The following is a 24,630-nucleotide window of genomic DNA, read 5'->3' on the forward strand; positions in this document are numbered from 1 at the left end:
AATTTTCCAGCTGTGAAGACTAATTGTAGAAACGCGCACACTAAATGTATGTAACTTGGTTAAAAATGTGGCTAAAAGATAGAGTAATTTAGGATTATGTAAAAAATTAATAGTGGGCTAGCAGACTTGTCTATGGGATTAAATTAGATAATAATGATCCTAGGCATCCAGAAACTAAACTATAATTCGCGGAGGGTTGAGTTGGACCCCTTAATACAGGCTTTGTCTAAGGGAGGCCAACCGCCTCAGACTTAGAAAACCACCTCTGTAGAGAGCTCAGTGTGTTTAAAAGTAAAATTTGGCTCTGGAGGTGTGTATAAAGTGGAATTAACCCTGATACACATTAATTGTACTGAAACTAGAGATCTGAATGAAGTAGGAATTCATCAGGCAGAGATAATTCAGGCCCTGAAGATCTGATTAAGGATAAAATATTTCTCTTGTGAGTCTTAGGTGAAATACAAACCAAAAAAAAAAACGATGAAATTTAGAACTGGACTTTATGCAGTTGATGAACTCGGTCAGATCTTTTGTCAGATCCAAGCCATAGCGGGTCTATTTTTGAATTTGTTCGATTCGACTGCGACGTGACCCTCTACACACAAACACTAGACCCATTGATTTTCCTGAACCACATGCATAAAAAATTCATGATCTCTTGCATGATCCAGTTTGTCAGCATCTCAAAGTTGAAATCAGATAGACTTTACATTTGATATCCAAGTTTGAGCAATCAAACAATTGATACTGTGTTTTCCACAACAACAAAAAACCAAACACATCATGCTCCAGGTATTCAAGCTTGTGCGCGCACACACGCACGCACACACACACACACACACACACACACACACACACACACACGCATACACATACACACACACACACACACACACACACACATTCACACTCTGATTCACACTAGTCCTTGTATGCGATCAGATTTCACTGATGTACAATTTAGACACCCAGCTGTCTGCAAACTACTTCCTGTAGCACAAATCACATTCTCTCCTGAGACGGGGTTCCAACTGGCAAGTGAAGAGTCATCTTCTCTAGACTCAGGAGGAGTCAAAACACAAACTGCATATAAAGAGCAACTTTAAACGAAATTAAGGTAGTGAATGATAGATCCTGTTTGATCTTTCACTCTCTTTTCACTGGTCTGTAATTAGTCCCATTGCGTTTGTCTGTGTTAAAAAAAAATGTATGCACCAAAAATGGGGGAAAAAAATCAAATCACAATTAGCTGCTTTCAGTAGCTAAAGGCTAAATGTTTGTGATATAATGCACAATCTCTACAAGAAAAGATGTGCTGATGATGTATGGTAAAATGTGCATGTAACATTTTGTCTCAAGACAAACGTACTGGAGCAAGGGCAATATTTAAAAACAAATGTAACTAAGATAAAAGCCTGTTATACATTTCACTGTTCAGCATGTGATGAATGCAGTTTTTCTGTACTTTTTAAATAGCCTTCCCAACTGACCAGATGAATACATTTTTTTAATCATCTTATTGCAAGAAGCCATTTAATTATGAAATATCAGTATGATACATCTATATGAAGTATCAACAGCTGCCAATTAGTTGGTAAAAAGTATAAACACCATCATGGGCTTCATTGCCTAAATGATCACAACCACTGTGATAAACTCTTTTTAAGAGGCTTAGAGGACAAATTAACTTGGGAAATTTCAGTTGTCAGGTTGTAAAATCTACTAACCGAGTCATAGTTAAACACTAAAAAGTTAAATATAGCCATGTTCCACCAAAATGTATTTCAATTATCTGATACATTTTGCAGAAATAGCTCTGACACATAAAAGGTCCGTCACTCTGACTCACCTGGCATCAGCGCAGCGTAATAGGCTTTTCCGATTTTGCGTCATGACGTAGCTGGCGGGAGTTGTGACGTCGAGGTCCTTGTTTTCAACGCAGCGCGGGAGATTCAGGCGAGGAAGAGAGGCCAGTCCGTGGAGTCTCGCGGGGAAGTTGTAAGTTGTCTAAACACTCCTTAAGCAGACACAGACCCGTTAGTTAACGATGCTCCTGGTTTAGTTCAAGTGTAACGATGCTTAGGTGTAACTGTCGAGTTTGATATACCTTCAGTATTAGCTTTATTGTTCGCCGAGCTCCTCAGCTAGCTAACTTCTCTAGCAAAGAAGCAAATACTGTGGAGGCAATGAAAAGACGCGTGTAATGTTGCTGCTAACCTCACGAAGTGACTGTGCTGTTTTGTTTTTCAGTGTCATTGACTGTCAGAATGCCGTGTGAAAGGAAGCCGATGCGCTACGGTCACTCGGAGGGACACACCGAGGTCTGCTTCGATGACAAGGGGAAGTAAGTCGACATATGACCATCACCTGTCTGCTGGAACTCACCTCCACTCTTTAACACTGAAATGACCGTGCTGTGAGAGTCTCGATATCTGCAAGTTAATCCACCAACAGTGTAGAAAGGGCGGATGCATTGATTTCCCCAGTGAGGTTCAGGACTGGTTGCACTGAATGTCACCTAGCTGAACTGATGGGTGTTCGTTCCAACGACTGGGCAGTAGTAAGTGTTCATCAACCCTGCTAGAGTGGAGCTAATGAGCGTTCTCTGTGTGCGCGTGCATGCGATTGTTTGACTGATGCTCACGAGCTGAGGTAACTTTTGTTTCTTGCGGAACCCAAAAACATTTAAGATCACATGCATATTGAACTTTTGCTTTTGTACTGAGCAGTTTAGTTTAAGATGGATTAGTACGCTATGCCTAATACTGATGTGTTCAGATAGGATGTGTCATGCACCCTTTATTACTTGGAGGCTATTAGAGGTGAACTGAGTCCTGGATGGCTTTACTTCAGTTAAATTACCAACATCTCGCTCGTCACAGAATTTGCTGGATGCAAAGTTCAACCTCAAACATGAAACTATAAAAAAGTAACACTTGCTTGTATTGAAGTATCGTTTGGGATGATAAGAAAAATGGCAATGTGAGATTCGGCCAAGGGGTTTTACGATTCCCCCCTCTGGTCCCCCAACACTACTTGGTGCAGACGGTTATGTCTCCTATCCACGATCCACCTCGTGACCTGAAGAGAAGACAGACGTTGTGGCTTAGAAGCGTTTAATGCACACCTATGAGGTGATTAACCCTCCCTTACCACAATCATTTGCCAACAATATGTAATAAAAGAATGTGAAAATGAATGTCTCGAAATCAAAAGGTTACGAAGCAAGAGTTTGGGTTGCATGAAACTTCATTCATGTAAACATCCACTTGCACTTCATTGTGCAAAGCAACTGAAGGAAAGCGGTGTTGTGCTGTGTCATGATGCTCAGCTGGTGGCAGAGCAGGTGCACGTTAAAGCTGGAGACAAAAACATAGGATGATTTAAAATATATATTTTCGTCCCATAGTCGAAGGTCCTATGTTGGTAAGTGGGCAACATTGCTATTGGTGGATTTCTCCAAAGGGCTTCCCACCCTTTCACACTCCTGCACCAGCTCATCAGGTTCAGGGTCTCGAGGACACGGACTCGGTTTCTGTGGTTGAACTGAATCACCTTCTGATTGAAGAAGCCACTCCACCTCCTGAGCCACGCTGCCTTCTGCTGAGCACAGCGTCCTAACTCCTGTGTAATTTTTCCTCAGGTTTATTGTAACTTGTGGAAATGATGGAGATGTTCGCATTTGGGAGAGTCTGGATGATGACGACCCACAGTTCATCACGGTGGGGGAGAAGGCGTACTCACTGGCGCTCAAGGTTGGTCTCACACACACACATACACTCACTCACACACACACACACACACACTAACCCATTTAGGTTATTTTGAAGCATGTTAATGAACCAGTGTGATGATGTCATGTTGCATATACAGAACGGGAAGCTGGTCACTGCAAGCTCCAACAACACGGTGCAGATTCACACATTTCCTGATGGGGAGCCGGACGGCATCCTGACCCGCTTCACCACCAACGCTACACACGTCTCCTTTAACAGAAGCGGCTCTAAAGTGGCCGCTGGCTCCAGGTACTGACACTCACTGCAGGGTTGAGCTGGAGCTACAAAGATGTTTTTTTCTTTTTAATTTTTGCAGTACCAAATAAGATCACGATGAGCCTGATGCAACAGCCCAAAATACACAAGGATGGCCACAAATAACAAAAGAAAATGTTTTACATGTCCCATAAATGGTCCTAATAATTATAGTGTTATAATAATTATAGTGAAGATATTAACATTATCATGAAATTACTGCCATGTAAATGAGAGTCTATTGTTGAATAAGTTTTTTATCACCACAGTTTTTATTATTTTCTGCTTGGGGAAGTCATGACAACAGCTTATGTATAATCAGTGATGCACAAAGAATAAACCTGACACAGAAAAAAAACAATTTACTTGGAAAAATAAATGAGGAAAAACCTCAATGCAAAAATGCGCTTTGTTCTGTGTATAGCTTTAAATATTAATGATATACTGCAGGGTCTGAAGTCCTAGATCACAACTGCTTGAATCACTTAAAATACTCCTATTAATCACAACCGTTCAGGAAAAGAATCGTCGCTTTTTAATACAATCCCGCTCTCTCTCTCTATCTATCGATTGATCGATCTATCTATGTATATATGTGTGTGTTTATGGTTTTTATTTATATATATATATATATATATATATATATATATATATGTGTGTGTGTATATGTATATGTGTGTATATATGTGTATGTGTGTATATATGTGTATATGTATATGTGTGTATATATGTGTGTGTGTGTATATATATATATGTATGTATATATATGTATGTATATATATGTGTATATGTATATATATGTATGTATATATGTATATATGTGTATATATGTGTATATATGTGTATATATATGTATGTGTATATATATGTATGTATATATATATGTATATATATGTATGTATATATATATGTATATATATGTATATATATATGTATATATATATATGTATATATTAGTTCTCAATACCTACCCAAACAACAATAATAACATTAAAACTATCACTACTACTATTTATATAATGACATTAAATTCATCGATATAGATCAAGTTTGGGGGGGTCCTAGGCCTCCTGCTCATATCAAGAGTTTAGTTGAGTGTGAATGTGAGAACCTAGTTTTCATCTAAAACAAAGAAAAGCAGTGAGCCCTCACATTATAGAATTATAAACCTTTTTACATGTTATTAATGAATATTTTTCTGTGACATTTTCTTTGATTATTGGGTCCATCAAAACTGCTCTCTAAATCTAATCGCCTGCTGACGGGGTCTGTGTTTGGGGTGTTGGGTTTCTCATCCAACTCCTGACTTAAAAGAAAACCTTGTATTTCCTAAAACAGTCCAACTATGTCTCAGTGCAGAACACTGTTCGTGTTTCAGCTCCTCTGTTTCCGTCCCTGTCAGCTAAATCTGCGTGCTGCCCTGCTCACTGATCATTTGAAACACCACCTGGACCGTAACACTGCAGTGAATTGGTTAACCAGTATGAAGCATCTTGTTTTTTTGGGGGGGTCGGGGTCGTTTCATCCCTCTGTGAGAACATCCAGCCACATGCTTCCTCCTGACTGGTTTCCCACCAGTGACGTGATCACAGGAGCTCGAGCTGAAACATGAGCAAATGTCTCTTCCACTTTGTCAACCCGTGCATGCCCATGCCGCTCCGGCTTCTCCTGTGGCGGCTGGTGAAGCTGTCGTGCGTAACATGTCTGCTGGGTTCACTCTTGTATTTACTGTTCTGAAGCCAAACTATGATCTGGTTATGCTGTGATATTGTTCTACCAGTCCAGAGTGATGTACCTGAATATTCACACTCACAGACACCCCAGTGCTTTGGATTAGTTTTGATTGGAGCCAAACGTCTGTCTGCCGCTACAATTGATCTGGCCTAAACAGGTCTATCAGAGCAATGAAGGCCCAGAGCATGGCACTTTATTGACGCTGGTATTTTCTCGCTGGTGACTTGTGTTGGAATATTGATCGTCCAAATCCAGACGTCTGAGGTTGTTATTGAGGACCGGCCTTTGCGTTCTGCTGGAGGAAATCATGATGATGATGTTCCTTTTCTTGATTGATTCGACAATTTGCACACGTCTTGGGTCCCAGCAGACGTGGCTGTCATTCGATCACGTATGAACACATGTATCCTGCGCATGAGGTGGAGGCCACATTTATTCCAGAGTTCTCTCCTTTTCAGTGACTTCATGGTTAAAGTGGTTGAAGTGTCGGACAGCAGCCAGCAGAAAACGCTACGAGGCCATGAAGCACCTGTCCTCAGTGTGACCTTTGACCCGAAAGATGAATTCCTGGTGAGTAAAGTTGCTTTTAATGATGGCAAAGATGCAGCAGTGCTAATGTTCGGGGGAATCATGCTGTAGAAACAATATATTTAACCCCAAAATGATGGTAAAACCGGATTGTTCAGAAACAACCTGCTGCAGCAAAGTGAATTTTAGTAACGCTCAGTTTTACATTTGCACATACAACAGATTGTGTTGATAAACCAGTAATGTCACATCAGGGTTCTATGTCTCTGTGAGGTATCACAGTGACCTTGAACCACCAAAGTCTTTCCAGTTCATCCTCAAGTTCTAGATATTTGTACAAAATTTGATGAAATCCCCTCCAAGTGTCCCTGAGAGATTGTGTTCATGAATATGAGACGGACAGGTGGGCAAGGTGAAAACATGGTTGTCACAGAAGCATAAAAACCACAACTTAGAATATTTGCTAGGAAGAATAAACAAACCCCTCCAGCACCTGAAAGAGTTGAATCAAGGCTTCTCTGACTCGTGTAGCTCATCTGAATTCCATCTCGCTGCTCGAGCGAGTCGTGCACAAAGAAGTTAATAGTTTTATTACACCTCAGCGTGCTCTCATTAAAGCCACAACGTCAGAAGTCCAGTATGTCCAGGTGGACCTGCGTGTTCCATGGTTTCCTGTTCTCTCGACTGTTGCTATGTGGTAACTAACAGCAATGATCTGACTCACTGTTGTGAACACAAGCCTCCAGCAGCACCTGTTACTTAGATGGTTTTTACGTCATTTTCACTTACAAAGGAGGGAGACATAAGACAGGAGGAACAAGTTCCGTAAAGAACCACACTTAAGAGACAACCCCCCCCCCCCAAAAAAAACCAATTAATTAAACAACAAAGTCCTCAATGTTTTAAGTGGCTTTTTTTTTTTTTTTTTTAATGTGGAGAGTTGTGCCCATCTGTTTGAATTTATTGGTCTTTCAAATGTGTGTTGTCTTTTTCAATGATATGCAACTGTTAATCAATACCCAATCCGACCAAAAGGAACATTATCCAATTCCAGGTAACATTTTCTCAGTGTACTCCTTCATAATCCAGATGTGATCTGTGCCACGCTGGGACCACAGGTCCTAGCATAAAATATGGTCTTAAACATCACTACTTTTACTGTTTCTGACTGACAAATGATGAATTATCAATTTTAAATGTTTGATGTTTGGCTGGGGAACCTCTGGCCTGACCAGAGTGGGTTTTATAGCTCTTGAAACACCCAAAATAAATGAGTTGTGTGTGCCGTCTTTGTCAGGCCTCTGCCAGCTGTGACGGCTCTGTGGTGGTGTGGAACATTGAGGAGCAGGTACGTCAGAGTAAATCTGTTTTTCATGTGGTTATGGTGTACTCTCCATCTGATACGGGTCTGTTCTGTGTCCATTCAGACTCAGGTGATCAGCTGGCCTCTGCTGCAGAAGTCCAATGACGTCAGCAATGCAAAGTCTCTGTGTCGCCTGGCCTGGCAGCCCGGGACGGCAAAGGTCAGCATCGAAACCCTTCAAGTTTATCGGCCGACCCAGTTTAATCAAAACACGATTATCAGTTAATCAACGTGTGAGGCGGAACAGAGTACTGATCCTAGATTAAATAAGTGTGTGTGTGTGTGTGTGTGTGTGTGTGTGTGTGTGTGTGTGTGTGTGCTCAGTTTTTAGCGGTTCCAGTGGAGACCAAGGTGCATCTGTACGAAAGAGGGTCCTGGGATCACGTGAGCTCTCTGTCCGATGATCTGCTGACACAGGTCAGTAACTCACTGGCTCTCTTTCTCTGAGCGCCAATGGTCCAGGGTTCATACAGTTATGGAATATGAACATTTTCAGACCTGCAAAAGTTTTTTTGAAATACATTTTTGGGAAAAGTCATGGAAGTTTTCTTCACAAATAGATCGTAGAGTATGTATGGTCCAGTTACAATGACTTGGGGGGGACTCAATTTTGACATGATTGCTTTGTGTTCATTATTTGTAAAAAAGATGGTTCTGACATTGTACGGTTAGGAAAATTCTGTCCAAAGGCCTGGAAAATTCAGGGAAATTTTTCAGTTTTTACAAAAATGTGTCAACCCTGACTGTCGGTCTATCGAGTGGGTCTCACTCAAAAAATCCTGCCTTGAATTCATTGTTCTTTCATCCTATTAGATTTGAAATGGATGAACGATACGCTCCCCTTGACCTCATTTGCCTCCAACGTCATTGAATAAGATTATTCTTTCACTAAAATCACCCTTCATCGTGTGTATGTTCAGTTGCGAGTGTAGCAACTGATTCAGACCTAATCCTGAAATCCAAAGCTTTTCTCTTCTCCACAAACATTCAAGCTTTTGATGACCCCTCCTGCACTCAGGGTGTACTGAGTGTCTCCATTCCAAATGCTTCCTCTGATGTTTATGCCCCCACCCCCCACCCCCACCCCCCGTCCATCATGTGATGCACTGCAGCCCAACATACTTTTACCTGTAGTCCTACAGTTTGAAAGAAGCGGCTGATTAACGGTAAATTGTTTGCAGCGTCACACAACCTCGGTGAAATGTACTGTTTCACCACCATAAAATAAATGATGGATCCACGTTTGTTAGCAGAGAGCCAGCTAGAAGTAGCCAGTTCCCCCAGCGCAAGTCTGTAGCGAGCGCTTGATCATGCAGGGTGGAGGTTTGCACTGTCGGTGTTCTCAACATCTGCCTGAAATCTTTCGCTGGCTTGGTGTGTGTTTGTTTAACTGAACAACATCTGAGAGACTTCTTTACAACAGTTTGTAACACTTGGAGTCACTGAAGGAGACGGTCATATCAAACCAGCAATAACGCCGAGTCTCTGCTGCTGTGCCTCTTACTGAGGGCGGGGCTTGTGCAGCTCCTCCACTCACGCTCACATGCTGAAGCTCATCTAAAGTTATTGCCTCTTAAAGCTTTATGTCCTCCTTGTTGTCTATAGCCCATCAATGTGGTGGCGTGGTCTCCATGTGGGCAGTTCCTCGCCGCTGCCAGCGTGGGGGGTTTAATGACTGTATGGGACTCGAGCAGCAAGCTGTGTGTGGAGAGGTATGCAATAAATGAGAAGAACTAAGCACATATTAATATATAATGCTGATTTTTGAAGTGAGAAGTGCTGAACACAAAGTTTGATTAAAATTTTCTTAGTCCAGCGTGTACTATACATTTTTGTTTTGGTTTGGGTTTTTTGGGGGGCGATGAGTTCTACTTTTGTTTATGTCCGTGCAGGCACAAGCATGAGAAGGGCTTCACAGTCTGCAGTTTAGCCTGGCACCCGTCAGGCAGCCAGATCGCCTACACAGATACGGAGGGCTGCCTGGGCCTGCTGGATGGTTTCAGCAACTCCACATCTGACACCAACGACAACAAGGTTGCTGACAAGTACCACTACTCAAATGTTTCTTAAAGGGATTCACCCGGGAATGAAAATGAAGAGGCCACCTACTCATCGTCATGCAGATGGAAGATTGGGTGAAATTGTTTTAGTCCAACACTGCAGGAGTGTCAAAGGAAGCGGTGAAGTAATCTCCCAAACAATTGAAGTGAATGGTGACCAACTTTTAAGTTAGAATAAAACCATAAATTTCCCTCGACGCTGCTCATCTGAAGTCATCCAAGAGTCTTGAAGCCTGGACCTGCCAAGGTGGTGTTAAAAAAAACAAAAACACCACTGCTGCCATGTTTCAACCTCCCTGCTCACTGTAGCCTGGAGCTCCCAGCCATGCTGCTTTGATTCTAGGGAGGCTCAAGGCTCATTGGACCACCTTTGCTTGTTTACACTGAATTAAAAAAAGAAAGAAGAAGAAGCGAAGAAGAGCTCGTAACACTTGTTACGTTAAGGAGCAGTCATGCCTGGAGCTTGGCTGGTCACGCTCATAGACGTGTGACTCATCTGTGGTAGATGGATCTGGCAGTGACAAATGTGTACCCTCCTTGTTCCAGTTCTTTCTTTTACCCACAATCATTCAGCTCTGTGACGACCTCATGCTTCTAATCACATGAAAATCTTAAGGGTTTAAAGTAACAGCATCTCTGGTGAACAATTAGATTACAGTGTTTGACGCATTTGCGCTTCATCAACTTCTATTCTCCTACTTCTTGGCTTTGAATAACCATCCATTTGTCATTTTAAAGGAAATTCTTTCTTTGGACTTCAAACAGGTACCAGGCAAAAAAGCAACCCAAGACTATGATGACCTGTTTGATGATGACGACGACAGACTCATGGATGAAGGACTGAGTGACACCAACTCCCCGGCTAAGAAACCTGTGGCTGGGAATGATGATGATGATGATGATGATGATTTCCTCATGCCTGCGACTGGGCGGGTGCGGAACAGAGGCGCCATCCTGGATGATGAGAACTCTCTTGGTGAGTTCAAAGACATTCAGTTTGCAATTCTTTGCTTTTACATGATCAGAGTTTTTAATCAGATTTCCAAAAATAATCATCGTCTTGTGGACAATATGCACAACACTAATGACTCCTCAGACACGGGCTCGCTAAAGCTTGGTCAGGACAAATTTGGGGATGACGATGACACAGGCAGCGCCATAGTGCCCTCGGCTGCTCTGCCGGTGCCTCTACGTCCCGTCTATGATGGACCTCTGCCGACGCCCCCTCAGAGGGCCTTTCAGCCAGGCTCCACCCCTGCACATCTCACTCACCGCTTCATGGTAGTGGCGTGGTTACATCCTGTTGATTGACCATCTCTTCTTCTGTTTCTTATTTGGCTATAGATTTTGAATCTGGATGAAATGGAGATCATTTGTCTAATCGCAGTAAAATGTGTCTCAGATGTGGAACTCTGTGGGAATAGTGCGAGGCTACAATGATGAGCAGGACAATGCCATCGACGTGGAGTTTCACGACAGCGCTGTGCACCACGCCATGCACCTCACCAACTCACTGGGCCACACCATAGCTGATCTTTCCCCAGAAGCTGTTCTTCTGGCCTGCCCCAGCACAGACGAGCTCGCCAGGTACGCCGCCTCCTGTTTTTGGCTGAATATCTGAGGGCTATGAATCTGAATTTTTTAAAAAATCTTCTGAAGGCCATTCATTTGCCAAAGTTGGTTGTGAAATGAAATACAGTTCAGTAGGGGTGCAGGGGGTCACAAAGGTCATGGTTTGATTGTATATTGTTTTTGAATCATGGACTGGACCTCAGATGAAAGAACAGAGAAATACACCCCTTCATCTCCTTATCTTGGAATGTAATGTCCATTTTGTTCCACGTGAAGCAGGCATATATAATGAAATCAGTGAAATGTGTTATTGGGTGGATTATAGAAGATCATTTCCCTGCTGAGGGGCCAGCGCACCTTGCACTCGTTATCATTTAAACAGCTACCTGTGGAGTAACATGTCCGTGCAGCAGCATTGATACACAGGAGATAAGAGTTCCTTTGGATGCGTGGATGAGTCATATCCACAACCTGCCATGATTATTCCGTCCTCCTTTTTTACTCTTCCTAGCAACGTGATATGCGGCTCCATTTTTGACAGGGTTCTCGTTCTGCTCCTTGTTAGTCCCGTGAACTATTTTTTCTGGGTTAATAGAGCAACTAATCCGCAGATCACATGTGTGCCTACCGTCGTGTGGGGGTGGGTGACCCATTGCACCACCACAATTCAGTCTGAGTGTCAGGCAAGCAGATGTGGTCTTTGGCCAAAATTTAGCATCCTGTGGAGTTCCTGGCTATGTGGTGCAAGACGCCTTCTTCAGTTTGCAGTTCATTGTTATGGTCCGTTTGCAAACATGCAGCTGGTGTTTTTCCTATGCTGCTTTTTACCGATGCTGAATAATTCATTGAAATTTCATCAAAATCACATCATGGCCTTCTGCAATTGTCCTGCTTGCCGGAGATACAAGATGTGCTAAAGGCAGCAAGTGTGTGAAAATAGAATTTGATGTTAAATTGTGTTCTAGATGCCCCCTCAGTAATGACAACATGATAGTCTTCCTGTTTTTCAATAATGATGAGAATGTTTGCCCTCTAGTATTGCAAATCACATTGTAATTTGAAGTTTCAATCAAATGAATTGAAATTAGATATTTGTTCCAAATCGTTCAGCCCAGCTCACAACACGTGTTGTTGACCTTCATGGACTCAAAGCTGCTCTGACACAATTAGCCATTATACTACTCAAACAACACCTGGACCAATACAGACCATGTATTCATAAGCACAAATGACAAAATACAGTATATTGCTATTATTGAAGTATTGTCAAATACTTCTGTAACACCAGAAAATCTTCAAAGCTTGCAAAGTGGCACAGCATTGTAAATCACTATGGAGATCTTTCAGCACTCTCCTGTCTCCTTTGTCCCAGTAAGCTGCAGTGCCTCCACTTCTCATCATGGGACACAAACAAGGAGTGGATTGTGGACCTGCCCAAGGGTGAAGACGTGAGGGCGCTGTGTCTAGGTCAAGGCTGGGCGGCGGTCGCCACCAGTGGCCTCATGCTGCGGCTCTTCTCTATTGGAGGAGTCCAGAGGGAGGTCTTCAGCCTGTCTGGACCCGTGGTCTGCATGGTGGGGCACGGAGAGCAGCTGCTCATCGTCTTCCACAGAGGTAAATCACATGTGTACACATAGTCATCAAGATTAGACAAATTTATTCCCTCAGATTCTCAAAGAATTGTCTCAGACCTCAGCGAGGCAGTTTCCTTTACCATCTCTAGTCGTTGTCAAGCCCTCATGTGCGTGGATGTGTCTTGTTTACCATCATCAGGGACGGGTTTTGACGGGGAGCAGGCTCTGGGAGTCCAGCTGCTGGAGATTGGTCGAAAGAGGAGGCAAATCATCAACGGCACACCACTCCCTCTCTCCAACAAATCCTACCTGTGCTGGCTCGGATTCTCTGCAGAGGGTAAGTTTATCAGCCTCACACCTTGTTTATATTAAGTAAAACAGAAGGAAACCATAACAACAGAGGTGGCTTTTAACATCAACTTCACACACACTTCAGTGTTTTTTATGATGCCTGGTGGTGGTTTTCCAGGTACCCCGTGCTACGTGGATTCAGAGGGAGTGGTGCGGATATTGAACCGCTCCCTGGGAAACACGTGGACACCAGTGTGCAACACCAGAGAGACCTGCAAAAGCAAATCTGACCACTACTGGGTAGTTGGAGTACATGAGAACCCCCAGCAGCTCAGGTGAAGTCACCGCCACATGTCTGTGTTGACACTCTGATTCAAGTTTCATAGTTGTGTCTTAAAAAAAATGTTTCCAGTTTTGAAAGGCTTCAAATCCACAGACTTTGTTTGCAGAAACTGAACACACAGAAGAAATTAAATTTGAGTTTAGTGTCTCCTTACAGGAGCAATTTGTAGCAGATTTCACCAAGCTAGCACTACAGACGTCACACTCCGGAGCATTTGGGGGCAGCATATTACCACGAAGTTGGAGAAGAAACAAGGAAATGCTAACTTATTTGCCATGAACTAACACTCAACCCTCAGTTTACCAGTCAGTTTATATTACAACACGAACCTATGATCACATGCTTTGGTCAGTGACTGAATGACTGACATCAGCACAGCCACAACGAGAACACACCCCTTCATCTGCACTGTCCTAGTTTCCCTGCCACCCCTGACTGAGGAGCAGAGACTAGAATCCCTTTCTGGAACTGTACACATTTATGAAGCTGTCAGGTGGGGCGTGGAGTATTTTGTGACATTTGTGGAGGTCGTCTGTGCAAATTTACATGTCCATAATTTGTAAAGAAATAGTTCCACAAATTACCAACAATATCTCACAAAATAGAGGTTTCATGTTAATCCTGTGCAAAAGTACATGCAAGAAACACCTGTCCGGATTTGTCACATGAAGACATCACATTAGTCATCACATCATCTCACCTGTACTTTGGTGCCTTCACTATATGGACTAAAACGTGTGTCTCATACATCCTGTGTCAGGTGTATTCCGTGTAAAGGCTCCAAGTACCCCCCCACCCTGCCCAGACCTGCTGTGGCCATCCTGCCCTTCAAGCTGCCACTGTGTCAGACCTCCACTGAGAAGGGACAGATGGAGGTAAACACACCTGATGGATATTAAACACCATCCTGGTTCCGCTCATAAGAAGATTTAAATGTTGTAGCTGTGTTATGTTGAAAGAAGTTTGAATTCAAAGGTTTGGCACAGTTCTCTCACTGTTTAAGCTTGTTGGGGAGTAAAAATTTTTTTTCCTGAAAGTACATTTATTACCAGTCCAGTTCTGCTTTTTAAAACCAGTTGAAGTCCAAAGTCCCATTCTTGCCTTTTGGAAAAGGGAAATGTGTGACTTTGAAACTGATTTGGTCCCATCTGATAGGTCTCAAACCTGCTCTAGACTCAGTCCTGCTGGATGTATCATGAGACCTGTCCCCCTGAGCACACACACTTGCCCAGAACGTAATAGTAATTGTAATAACACAAGTAATTTCTCTGTTTTCAGTATCAATGAACCACATTTAAAACTGACAAAGCTCCATTGTCTGTGCCTTTTCTTGGAGGATATACAGTTACATTATGAAATAGAAATAGAAATTTGAAGTACTGATTGTCATTCCACTGGTCGTCCTCCAGGAGCAGTTCTGGCGTTCGGTCCTCTTCCACAACCACTACAGCTTCCTCTCCTCCAGCGGTTATGAGATTGACGAGGACGGCCAGAGTCGGTCACAGAAAGAGCAGCAGGAGCTGCTCATGAAGATGTTTGCAGTGAGTAGGACAGATCTAGTTGACATCACCATCACTGATTAGCGTACCATGGTTTTCACCACGGCGGTTGCTTCCTATGTGTATCGACTCCATTGATGAATAAATAAAAGATGCGCTTTGTTTTCTTTTAGCTGTCATGTAAACTGGAGAGGGAGTTTCGCTGTGTTGAGCTGGCGGAGCTGATGACTCAAAACGTGGTGACTCTGGCCATTCGGTACGCCTCCAGATCCAGACGCATGGCTCTCGCTCAGCGGCTCAGTGAGATCGCCCTGGAGAAATCCAACCAAATCCAGGAGGAAGAGCAGGAGGACGAGCCAGAATACTCCAGTATCAGGAAGTCTCCATCAGGGTAACGTCACAACTCATCTCTCCCTAAATGACTCTAATCTGCAAACTGGAATCAAGCCTTTCCTGGTGTTGGTAGAAGTGGTAAAGAGGCAGTTGTCCCTTTTTGTTGCGTAATCCACAGCAAGAAACGAAAACTGACTTGATGTGTGTGACATGCAGTCACTTTGCATTATAAACAAGCAACCTTTTGTGCCTTTTGAAGTCCAGTAACATGAGTACGCTCTGTTTGTTTGTTGTTCGGACAGGTATGGTCCCAGCGAGGTGACGGGGAAATCTTATGGCAACGTACGGTGTCAAGAGAAGGTGCACGAAGAAGAGCTGGGGGAACAGGAGGAGGGACACGAGCTGGAGGCAGAGGAGGCAGCAGAAGTTCAGAAACGTCAGCTCTGCTTCTCTCTTAGCTGGCATCACACAGACGCTCTCATCATCATGTCATGCTAATACGTCCCGTGTTTGTCTGACATTTCAGGCCTGAATCCATTTGCGAAAGAAACGGGTTCACCTGTGAAGCCGTCTGTGACACCTGGTGAGTGAAGCGCTCCTCACTCAGGTGCCTCTTGAGTTTTAAATACCAAGTTTAAGTCCATATATAACTTGGAAATGAGGCAAGGGAAGGGGAGAGGTCACCCAGGGCACAGAGCTTTCTGGACAAAGTTATTTATAGCATGCATAACATCAAAAATCCGAAAGAGTAATGTTTTCCAGCTTTGCTCAGAGATCATTTATATCAAACTTGGCAGCGAAATGCTTGAAATGTTTGGAGGAAGGAGTCAATCCAGGTGCCAAGGAGCGTCACTCAGACATGGATGGACCCACCGAATCCAGCTGTTTTTTGTTTTTTTTAACAGAGTTGTGGGTGACAGTTCAAGTTGATAATGATAAGAATGGATTATTGATTTTGTTATTACTGTTATTTATTTCATAAATATGAATCATATTATGTTCCAAATGTTTGTTTTTTTCCAGCAAGTAAATTGGGACGTGCAAACCCTTTCAAGGTGAGTTCTCTAGAAATGCCAGTAGCATTATTTTGATTATTTATGTGAACATTTGAGGGGTCAGAAGAGTAAGTTGAGATGGATGCGTGCAGGTCAGTGGCTCGGGGAAACCCTCGTCTGCATCTGGTCAGCCTCGAGCCACAAACATCCTGGACAACATGACGTCCAACAGGAAGTCAACACTTGTCAGTGGACCTGCGGGGAAAGCAGCCAAAGGCCCCGTCCTCAAACCTCTTGCCCCCAGAGCCAAGACAAAGGTACCAGTACAGGCTTTTAACAACATTTAATGGATAACTTGATGAAACCAGAAAGGATTGAACACTTTGCCAGACAGATATTTTTCTGTCCATTTATCCGTCCCCGTTTCCCTGCCAGACTCAGTCCACCCTCCTGCAGATGACAGGCACGAAGACAACCAATAAGAAGCCACGGGAGAACACCGAGCCCACAGTAGTCCAGCAGAGCCAGCCAGATGTGCCGCCGCCAGCAGAGCCGGCAGAGAACGCAGAGAATAAGAGGTAAGAGATGCAACTGTTTAGTGCTTTGATGACCAGAGCACCACAACAATAAAATGGAATGTTTCTTTTCCAGAACCGTTTAAAACTAGAGGCCTGTTTCCAAGTTCTTGATGCTTCTGCGAGTAGCATATTGCACCACAATCAACGTATATCTACTACTATGATAAGGGTCGTCCAAGCTGGCCTTAAATGATGATTTAACATTCTTTCTAAAGAGACAGATACGTTTGAATATGTTCAAATATCTACACTGGCCTCAGTCCCCACACCTTTGATACAGTTGTCTGATACTGTCACCCTTAGACTCTACACATCACAATCTATCTCCTGCAGGCTCACTGCTGATCAGCTGCTTTGTCCTCACAGCCGAATGTTTTTCTGAATGTCAGGTTGTTGATTTTCTTGAAATTCAATTTTAAATTTGAAATCAGACTATTGACTGTGATTATGAGGTCTCCGGTCCTGTCTGAAGAACAGTGAGTGCAAACAAACTCTGCTTCCTTCCCGATAGACAGCCAGTAGAGTCCTTCTCAGTTAGAAACGCTACACGGCTGAGGGGCGCTTCAACGTGCAAGAGAATTACCAGGAACGAAACACATTTTGAGTGAAAAGAAATCTTTCTGATTCAGACCAAAGACGGGTTTCCAGCTGTGGTTGGAGGAAAACAGGAAGAACATAGTAGCAGACCAACCTGACCTGGAGGAGACCGACGTCATCAAGGAGGCGATGGGACGCTTCAGGACGCTGTCAGCAGAGGAGCGACTGGTACGAATCACCAAGGGGGCCTGATTTCCAGGGGTGAGGGTGGGGCTTGTTTCTGCGGAGCTTCAAATGACCACCGTTTATGGAGGCTGTGAGACTAAATTTGATAACACGTGTGATCACGGGAAGACGCGTCGCTTTGTTAGAGAGAAAAAGCAGGAGAGACCAATCGTGGAGGGATGTATGAATAACTCACCCACAGCTGAAGGAACCGTCCTCCCCATTTATCTCCACTAGAACCCAGGCTTCTCAGCAGGGGAGATATCCAACACATTTAACAGTTTTTTATATATGTATCCACTTTGTGAGGAAAAAAAAAAAGATAATCTGGCGTCACTGCAGCGTGAGGCTGGAGTCCAGAGACCAACAGAATATTGGACATTAATGCACCAGGTGCACAGAACTGAATGGTGCTGGAAATACTGAACACAGTAACGAGCAACTGTTTGACATCAAGTTAAACCGTGCCACCAACTTTTTTCAAAATCAGCTTTTGTCTCTCCCAAAGAAATGTGTGTGTGTGTGTGTGTGATCTCCCCCCCCCCCCAAGCTTGCATCCTGACGCGCAAATGTAGTGGACGGGTTCATAATGTCAGTAATGATGCTCCTTGTCCTTTCATCCAAGGGGCCGGTGACAGACGTCAATCTGTGGCGTTGTTGTAGCAACCTGGTTGTGACCCTGCATACATCACGGTTCTCAGCAGGCAGCTGGATGACACTCCACAGAGTGGAGGATGTGAAGCGTGTGGGGGGGGCCTGTTGCCTGGGAACCCTCTTGCGTGTGTTTTGGAGTGAGGGCACAAAGCATTGATCTTATGATAATACTGTGGGAGACGTCGGCCTGTCAGGGGAATAAATGTGATCATCCACTTTTCATGTGTTTCAGGGAGTTAATTCAATCACCAAAGAGTTTATTGGGAAAAGGACATTTAAAAAAAACCAACTATTTTTGGTCATTTCAGTTTTAACCGGATGCAACCAGCTGCCAGAATGACTGAAATAAAGCAGCCGGTCGCCCTACTGCTAGGACACCTCCAATGACTGCAATAATGATTTCCAGAGTTGAATGCAGGTGAATCTAGGTCATTTAATTGGCAAAATAAAATGACAAATAGCCTCCAACAAAAAAAACGCTGCATCTGCTCTGATAGTGGCTTTTGCTGTTTTTGTGACGGGAAGCTGTCAGCACCAGCAGAGTGAATCCACTCTCAAACGGCTCCACATGAATGATGACGCCGCTCCATAAATACGTTCGTCTCCAAGTAGGGTTGGGCTCACAGTTGAAGTATCAGTACTGGCACCCGGAATACAGTTACAGTACCAACAGGACTTGATTTTAGCTACTTTACTTCCTCCCGGATGATCATAAGAATGTACATGGTTAACACAGTGCACTCCTCAGCTGTTTGGCCAAGGTGTTGCTCTGGTTCGATGCTGAAGTTTGCATTTCACTTAACAAATGTGGCAGAGAGCTTTGTGTCTGCGTCAGGTTTTGAAAAGTGTAACCTCACCTGAGACCTGGGCTCAGCGTGACCTCAACTGCTTTGGTTGCTTACGCAGGAATGAAGTCGCTCTCTTTTTCTATCTCACACTTTATTTTCATGTCCAGATGTGCTCTCAGCAACTGCAGTTTGTCCCAGATTTATTGTGTACCTATACTACGTAGTACTGATGTAATTAGGTACACTTTGGTACCCAGCTGTATCACAAGGTGACAAAAGAAAATGTAGGTCTAAATGTAAAACCACGGCTCACAATTTCTTCTGAAATGATCGCATCAACAAAATAAATGTACTTGTAGTCTGCAGATTAACTGATCGTCACTGGAAGGTTCCTTCTGTTCCGTAGTTCCAGCGTCAACCTGACTGATTATGTTGCTCCTCTTTCCTGCCCTGCCTGTGGCCACACTCCCACACTAAAGGAGAGTCACTGACTGCTCACACTGATCCAGCCTGAAACCCTCTTACTGCCTGACCCAGGAGAGTGTGTGTGGCTCCTGTTTGTGTTATTCCCTCCAAATATAATAACGGACAATTGAATATGGCCACGTCACTGCTTCTTCCATCTACCAGCTCTGTAATGGTGGTGTATGTTTGAATATGCATACGGGGGTTAATGTTAGTGCTTTGTGTGCGCGTGCGCGTGTGTGTGTGTGTCCGCGCGTTTGCCACTGCCAGTCCAATCACCAGACCCGATGATTCATCCTGGCTCCATTACATCCAGGAAAGCACTTCCTTTTGTCTCAGAGAGGAGGAAGAGAAAAAAGCAAACAGAGAAGAGCTGGCGGGCCAAAGAAATGCAGCCTGTCAATAGTGATCATACATGACAGGGTGCAATTTGTGTGTGTGTGTGTGTGTGTGTGTGTGTGTGTGTGTGTCTGTGTGTGTGTTCTCAGTCACCATCATGTTAGGGTTTGGAGCCTGCCTAGAAACAGATGACCATTTTCTCTGCGTTGTCCCGTAACGAACATGCTCTTGTTGTGTTGTCAGTCTTGGACAGAGAGAGCTAAAGGCCAGACCGGAGACGCAGCAGACCTGAAGAAGAGGAAGCGAGCAGAAGCTGGAGGTGTGGATGCTGAAAATGGAGGAGCAGATGAGAACAGTGCCAAGAAGAAGAAAGCTCTGGATCCGTCCTCCAAGCTCTCAGAGTTCGCTTTTAACAAGAGCTGAACCTGCTGAGTGTAGATGCTGAGACTCACTGAAACCTGTTCATCCAGGGGTTCATGCATCATGGCCATCATTCTGTCGTGTTTTTATAGTCACTGTTTGATCCCAAGCTGTACTGCAAATCCAACAGAAACTACAAACGCAGAATAAACATATTATGTCAGTTGTTGAACCTTTTTTTAACATTTCTTTTTTTACTCGTATTTAACGGAAGCACCTGCTACACAAGAACACCCCCCCCCCCTTCTTTTTGCGTGAGGTGTATTCATCGATTTGGCCTCAAGAAGACAAAAGTCACAAAAGCGCTCATGTAACCAAATAATTTTTCCTCCCCTATGCTCAGCTGGAAGCTTTTCACTGCAGATTTGTGAACCTGAGATGGGAAGACGAGCACAGGTGTCGTGTTCTACAAGCCACAGTGGCGTTAGACATGCAGCTGTTGTGGAGGTGTCTTCAATACCCCAGCAACAGGTTCTGACAAATGAGTCATGTTAGCGTTCAAGCACTTTGGCCCTCTTCATGAAATGTACCAGCAAAGAATTTTTAACCCTCCGTTTAGTCTTACAGACAGGAAGTCAGGCCTGTGGATGCTGCTGCTGGTATCTGTGAACCGCCTGCAGCAGTGACGGCTGATTTATTTTTACAAGAGAATTCTATGGAATGAAACACCAGGAAACTTGAGTTTATACCAGTAGTTCCTCCTGGCAGGTAAGCAGGAAGTTGGCCTCATATTTCGTTCTGGGTTTGAATAAGTTCCTCCATTGTATAAATTTCATCATCATGGTAGGTTTGCTCCGCCCCACCCTGGTGACCCTGACATGAGCTCAACTACAGGGGGCCCAGGTAACCTGCTCCAGCGTGACCTGAATCTTCTCTCCTGATCTCCCAGCCAATGGATTCAAACTGCAAGACTGACTGCTATTGTTAGCCAGCTGGTTGAAGAACTGCAGCGGCTCCCCTGTCCTTCCTCTACAGCAGGGGTGTCCAAACTGGTCCAGTAAGGGCCGGTGTGGCTGCAGGTCTTCATTCCAACCCAGCAAAAGCAACACCTGATCCAACAAATGAGCTGTGTGGACACAGCTTAGTTGATTTAAGTAGAATCAGGTGTTGCTTTTGCTGGGGTGGAATAAAAACCTGCAGCCACACCGGCCCTTACTGGACCAGTTTGGACACCCCTGATCTACAAATTTCCCTTCAGTGACTAAAGTTTATTCTTGAGCTGAGCGTGAACCCGCGCCTCTGCCTCGCCTCTTATAACCTGACCTGTGTGCCCTCCAGTATTTGACTCAAGCCTCCCCTCCTTGGCTCCACTTCCCCCTAGGTGGCGCTGTTGGTGGTTCCGTGTAAAGGCCTTGAGCTCGGTCACAGCAGCACGTCGCTAAATGACGCCTCAAGCTTAACACTGAAAGTTGACGTCGTTGATGAACTGCATAATCTTAACGTTATATTTCTGATTTCATCCACGCTGCAAAAGCCATTGAGTGACATAAATAAGGGATCTCACTGAACCCCCCCCCCCCCCCCCAAAAAAATCAACTTTTGTTTGCTTAACAACTTGGTGATCTTCTTGTCTTCAGGTACGTGATGTCGCTCGTTTGCAGGACCACGCACTGCTGCGCTCCCACAGTCACGGAGCAGTTCAGCAGCAGATCAGCAGCTGACAGACAGAGGAAGAGGAACCGGGTCGTGGTCAACAGGGCATTGGCTCATCTACAGGTTATGAGGAGACGCGGGATCACTCCAGAAACCCATCACCCCTGCGGGTGCCGAGGGCAGCCACAGCGACCCAAGCGGGTTTTGGATCTTGTTCATGTTTACCAGAATGACTGAGGCTGTTTCAGTGTGGCTGGGTGGCGGCTCGGATGCTCTCCTCCTCTGTGTATTATCTTTGTGGTTTTGTTCACATGAGGAGTTCTGGTGAAGGCAGGAGTGTGTTCGCCAACAAGTCATGACGAAGCAGGCAGTCTGATAAAGTCTTCATTTTAGCCTCGTAAGAAATAAATAGACAAGAATTGATTGCATCAATTGTTTATTTTTTTGATACTTTTTTTCAAAATTTCCTCCGTAATGAAGGCTTGTGACCAAAAGGGCAAATTATAATCTGATGTCACACATTAAAATGTCAGAGATTAATGACATCAGACACGCATGATTAAGAGGATTAATTGTTTATCACCAAATATGTCCTTTCTTATCATAAACAACACCTTTTTCACTCTTGGATTATTATGAGTTATTATTATTGTTTTATGTTTGTTTGTATCTTTGATCTTCTGAACACGTTTGCTCCGTCATTCAGCTCCATTGGAGCGTAAAGGAGGGTGATGACGTGCAGCCTTGAGGAGCAGTTTACACACACGTAAAATCATTTCCAACATGTGCAGTGTAGAGTTTGTGACAGAGTAGAGACCAGTTGAGAGTACATCCAACACCTTTGGAGGCACTGAGTTAAGGAACTAATCAACAGGTGGAGGGTCTGAAAGATGAAGCAGGTTGAACACCACGCGCTCTAAAGGTTCATCCAGATGAGTTGACGTAACATTTAAGCTTTTCTTTGGTAGAGAAACACGTCACCTCCCCTGCAGGTCAGCCTCTCTGCTCCTGCAGGAGCTTTAGAAGAAGAAGAAGAAGATGATGATGATGATGATGATGATGATGATGATGAGAGTTTCCTCTTCATCTTGTGGGGCCATGTGTGAGTCAAAGGGATTGTGGGCCCGCCCCCCGAGGACGGCCCAGCCAATAGGAGCTCTCCGGGGATAATCAGCCTTTATAAAGCCTGAGGATGCTGAGGCTGCGAGAGCTGCTTCTACTGTCTGAACACCGGTGACCCTTCAGACACAGAACCCAACAAGTGCTCAGCAGGGAAGAAGTGATGGAGCACTCGAACCAGACCCAGTTCAGCTCCAACGACAAGAAAGACCCCGGGGACAGCGGCTCCGTGATGAACGGGCACTTTGACAGGATGGTGAAGTGGCCAGCCAGCAGCTCCGGGCGAAGCGCTGCGCCCCAGGCTCCGGGCGCCGAGAGTTGGAGAGAGGAGCGCACCAGGAGCGTGGAGGACAACGAGATGAGCCTGCCATCCCTGGCCGCGGCGTACACCACCATCCTGCGAGGGCTCGGGGAGGACCCACAGCGCCAGGGGCTCCTCAAGACCCCCTGGAGGGCCGCCACCGCCATGCAGTTCTTTACGAAGGGCTACCAGGAGAAAATTATCGGTGAGTTTTAAATCCACAAAGCCGCTCAGAGGCGTTTGGGATTTGTCCTGCTGCGGTCAACAGGTGGGAAGTCTGACCGAGGAACATCCATGGGTTCAGTATGGAGAGAGGACTTTTAGCCCCAGTGCTAAATCATCCCAATACAAGTTGATTCAGTAGTGAACTGTGTTACATACCTGCTAATTCTTTTGACACAATGTTACTATCAGAATAGACACAAGGGGTCAGAGCAGAGAGCCCACTGAAACCTCCTCTCACACACACACAGGTCAGAACTACATCACCTTAAATGTTTATTGAGATTTGGATGGAGGTTCTGGTCTCAGTGGCCTCTGACCCTCCAACGTGCAGGTCTCGGTCAGGAGGAACAGACTCAGTTGACTCTCAGAAACTTTTCTTGTGACTGTGGTGTTGGATCCTCGATGGACACTCCTGATGGAGGACGTCCTGATATTTTATATCTATATTTTTTTGGGTTTCCCTCATATATTATGAGTTAGACGTGGCTGACCTTTGTGTAGTGTACAGTGGCAAGCCCTGAGTGTTAAATCTGTGGGGCCCTTCAACTCTTCAGAGCTGCAAATCTGTCAGTTTAGACTGATGGGTGCTGGTTCTGACAGGGGAGACGTCCTCGTTGGTGCTGCTGTGTCACGTGCTCCCCGTTGATACTCCGGTCCACATGGGCCGGCTTCTCCACGCTCTGGAGTGGCTGAAACTGTGGATCCGCCCCTCCTCTCTGCCTTCCATCTGGAGGTAGTTTGGCTAGTGGGGGTTGTTTTTGTGTGTGTTATGGAGCTTTAATGCAAATGGAAAGAATGCAGTCAGAAGTGTCAGAAGCACGTGAGTGGAGCCAGGGAGATGTTCTGTTTGCTCCTGAGCCTCTTCAGCCTCCTCAGACCAGGTGGCTCCCACCTTAAGTTCCTCTTACTGCTTCTGAACAGCAGAGGATGGACAATGCAACAGATAATGATCGTGTACATGTGTGCATGGCAGTCAGCTGGCTCTCTCTGCTGATTGGCTGTTGCAGGAGCCTCCCCTACAATTTATGATAAATCAAAGAACACAAAAAACACATGCAGTTAG

At 44.6% G+C, this 24,630-nt stretch overlaps 2 protein-coding genes across 3 annotated transcripts in view; both read left to right on the forward strand.

Moving 5' to 3' along the window:
• Positions 1-1,861: 1,861 nt before the first annotated feature.
• Positions 1,862-20,485, forward strand: wdhd1 (WD repeat and HMG-box DNA binding protein 1). The gene is made up of 26 exons (XM_086193964.1): positions 1,862-1,998; positions 2,251-2,344; positions 3,644-3,755; positions 3,874-4,025; positions 6,224-6,335; positions 7,591-7,641; positions 7,721-7,816; positions 7,981-8,073; positions 9,262-9,368; positions 9,549-9,690; positions 10,482-10,692; positions 10,813-10,997; positions 11,119-11,303; positions 12,661-12,902; positions 13,062-13,199; positions 13,332-13,488; positions 14,257-14,371; positions 14,906-15,037; positions 15,169-15,386; positions 15,631-15,764; positions 15,855-15,911; positions 16,352-16,383; positions 16,476-16,640; positions 16,759-16,901; positions 17,531-17,666; positions 20,153-20,485. The coding sequence occupies exons 2-26, from the start codon at positions 2,268-2,270 to the stop codon at positions 20,330-20,332; spliced, it is 3,372 nt and encodes a 1,123-aa protein (XP_086050090.1). The 5' UTR covers positions 1,862-1,998; positions 2,251-2,267; the 3' UTR covers positions 20,333-20,485.
• A 2,221-nt stretch (positions 20,486-22,706) lies between these two features.
• gch1 (GTP cyclohydrolase 1) overlaps positions 22,707-24,630 on the forward strand; it is a 16,700-nt gene continuing 14,776 nt past the window's right edge. Inside the window, exon 1 of one of the 2 annotated variants that reach the window (XM_086179751.1) lies at positions 22,707-23,547. In XM_086179751.1, coding sequence (XP_086035877.1) covers positions 23,205-23,547 — 343 coding nt within the window. In that variant the 5' untranslated portion in view covers positions 22,707-23,204. The remainder of the gene's footprint in view (positions 23,548-24,630) is intronic. The other variant, XM_086179742.1, reaches the window with a different exon arrangement.

The sequence above is a fragment of the Aulostomus chinensis genome, chromosome 2 (assembly GCF_037954235.1).
Source record: "Aulostomus chinensis isolate RoL2024-O1b breed Wild chromosome 2, RoL_Achi_v1.0, whole genome shotgun sequence".
Classification (NCBI taxonomy): domain Eukaryota; kingdom Metazoa; phylum Chordata; class Actinopteri; order Syngnathiformes; family Aulostomidae; genus Aulostomus; species Aulostomus chinensis.

Excerpts from the sequence above, each read along its gene's own strand:
- wdhd1 (XM_086193964.1), top strand. The coding sequence starts at position 2,268 with ATGCCGTGTGAAAGGAAGCCGATGCGCTACGGTCACTCGGAGGGACAC. Across the intron at positions 9,691-10,481 it reads CTGACACCAACGACAACAAG|GTACCAGGCAAAAAAGCAAC; the intron begins GTTGCTGACAAG and ends GACTTCAAACAG. Across the intron at positions 15,912-16,351 it reads GAAGCCGTCTGTGACACCTG|CAAGTAAATTGGGACGTGCA; the intron begins GTGAGTGAAGCG and ends GTTTTTTTCCAG.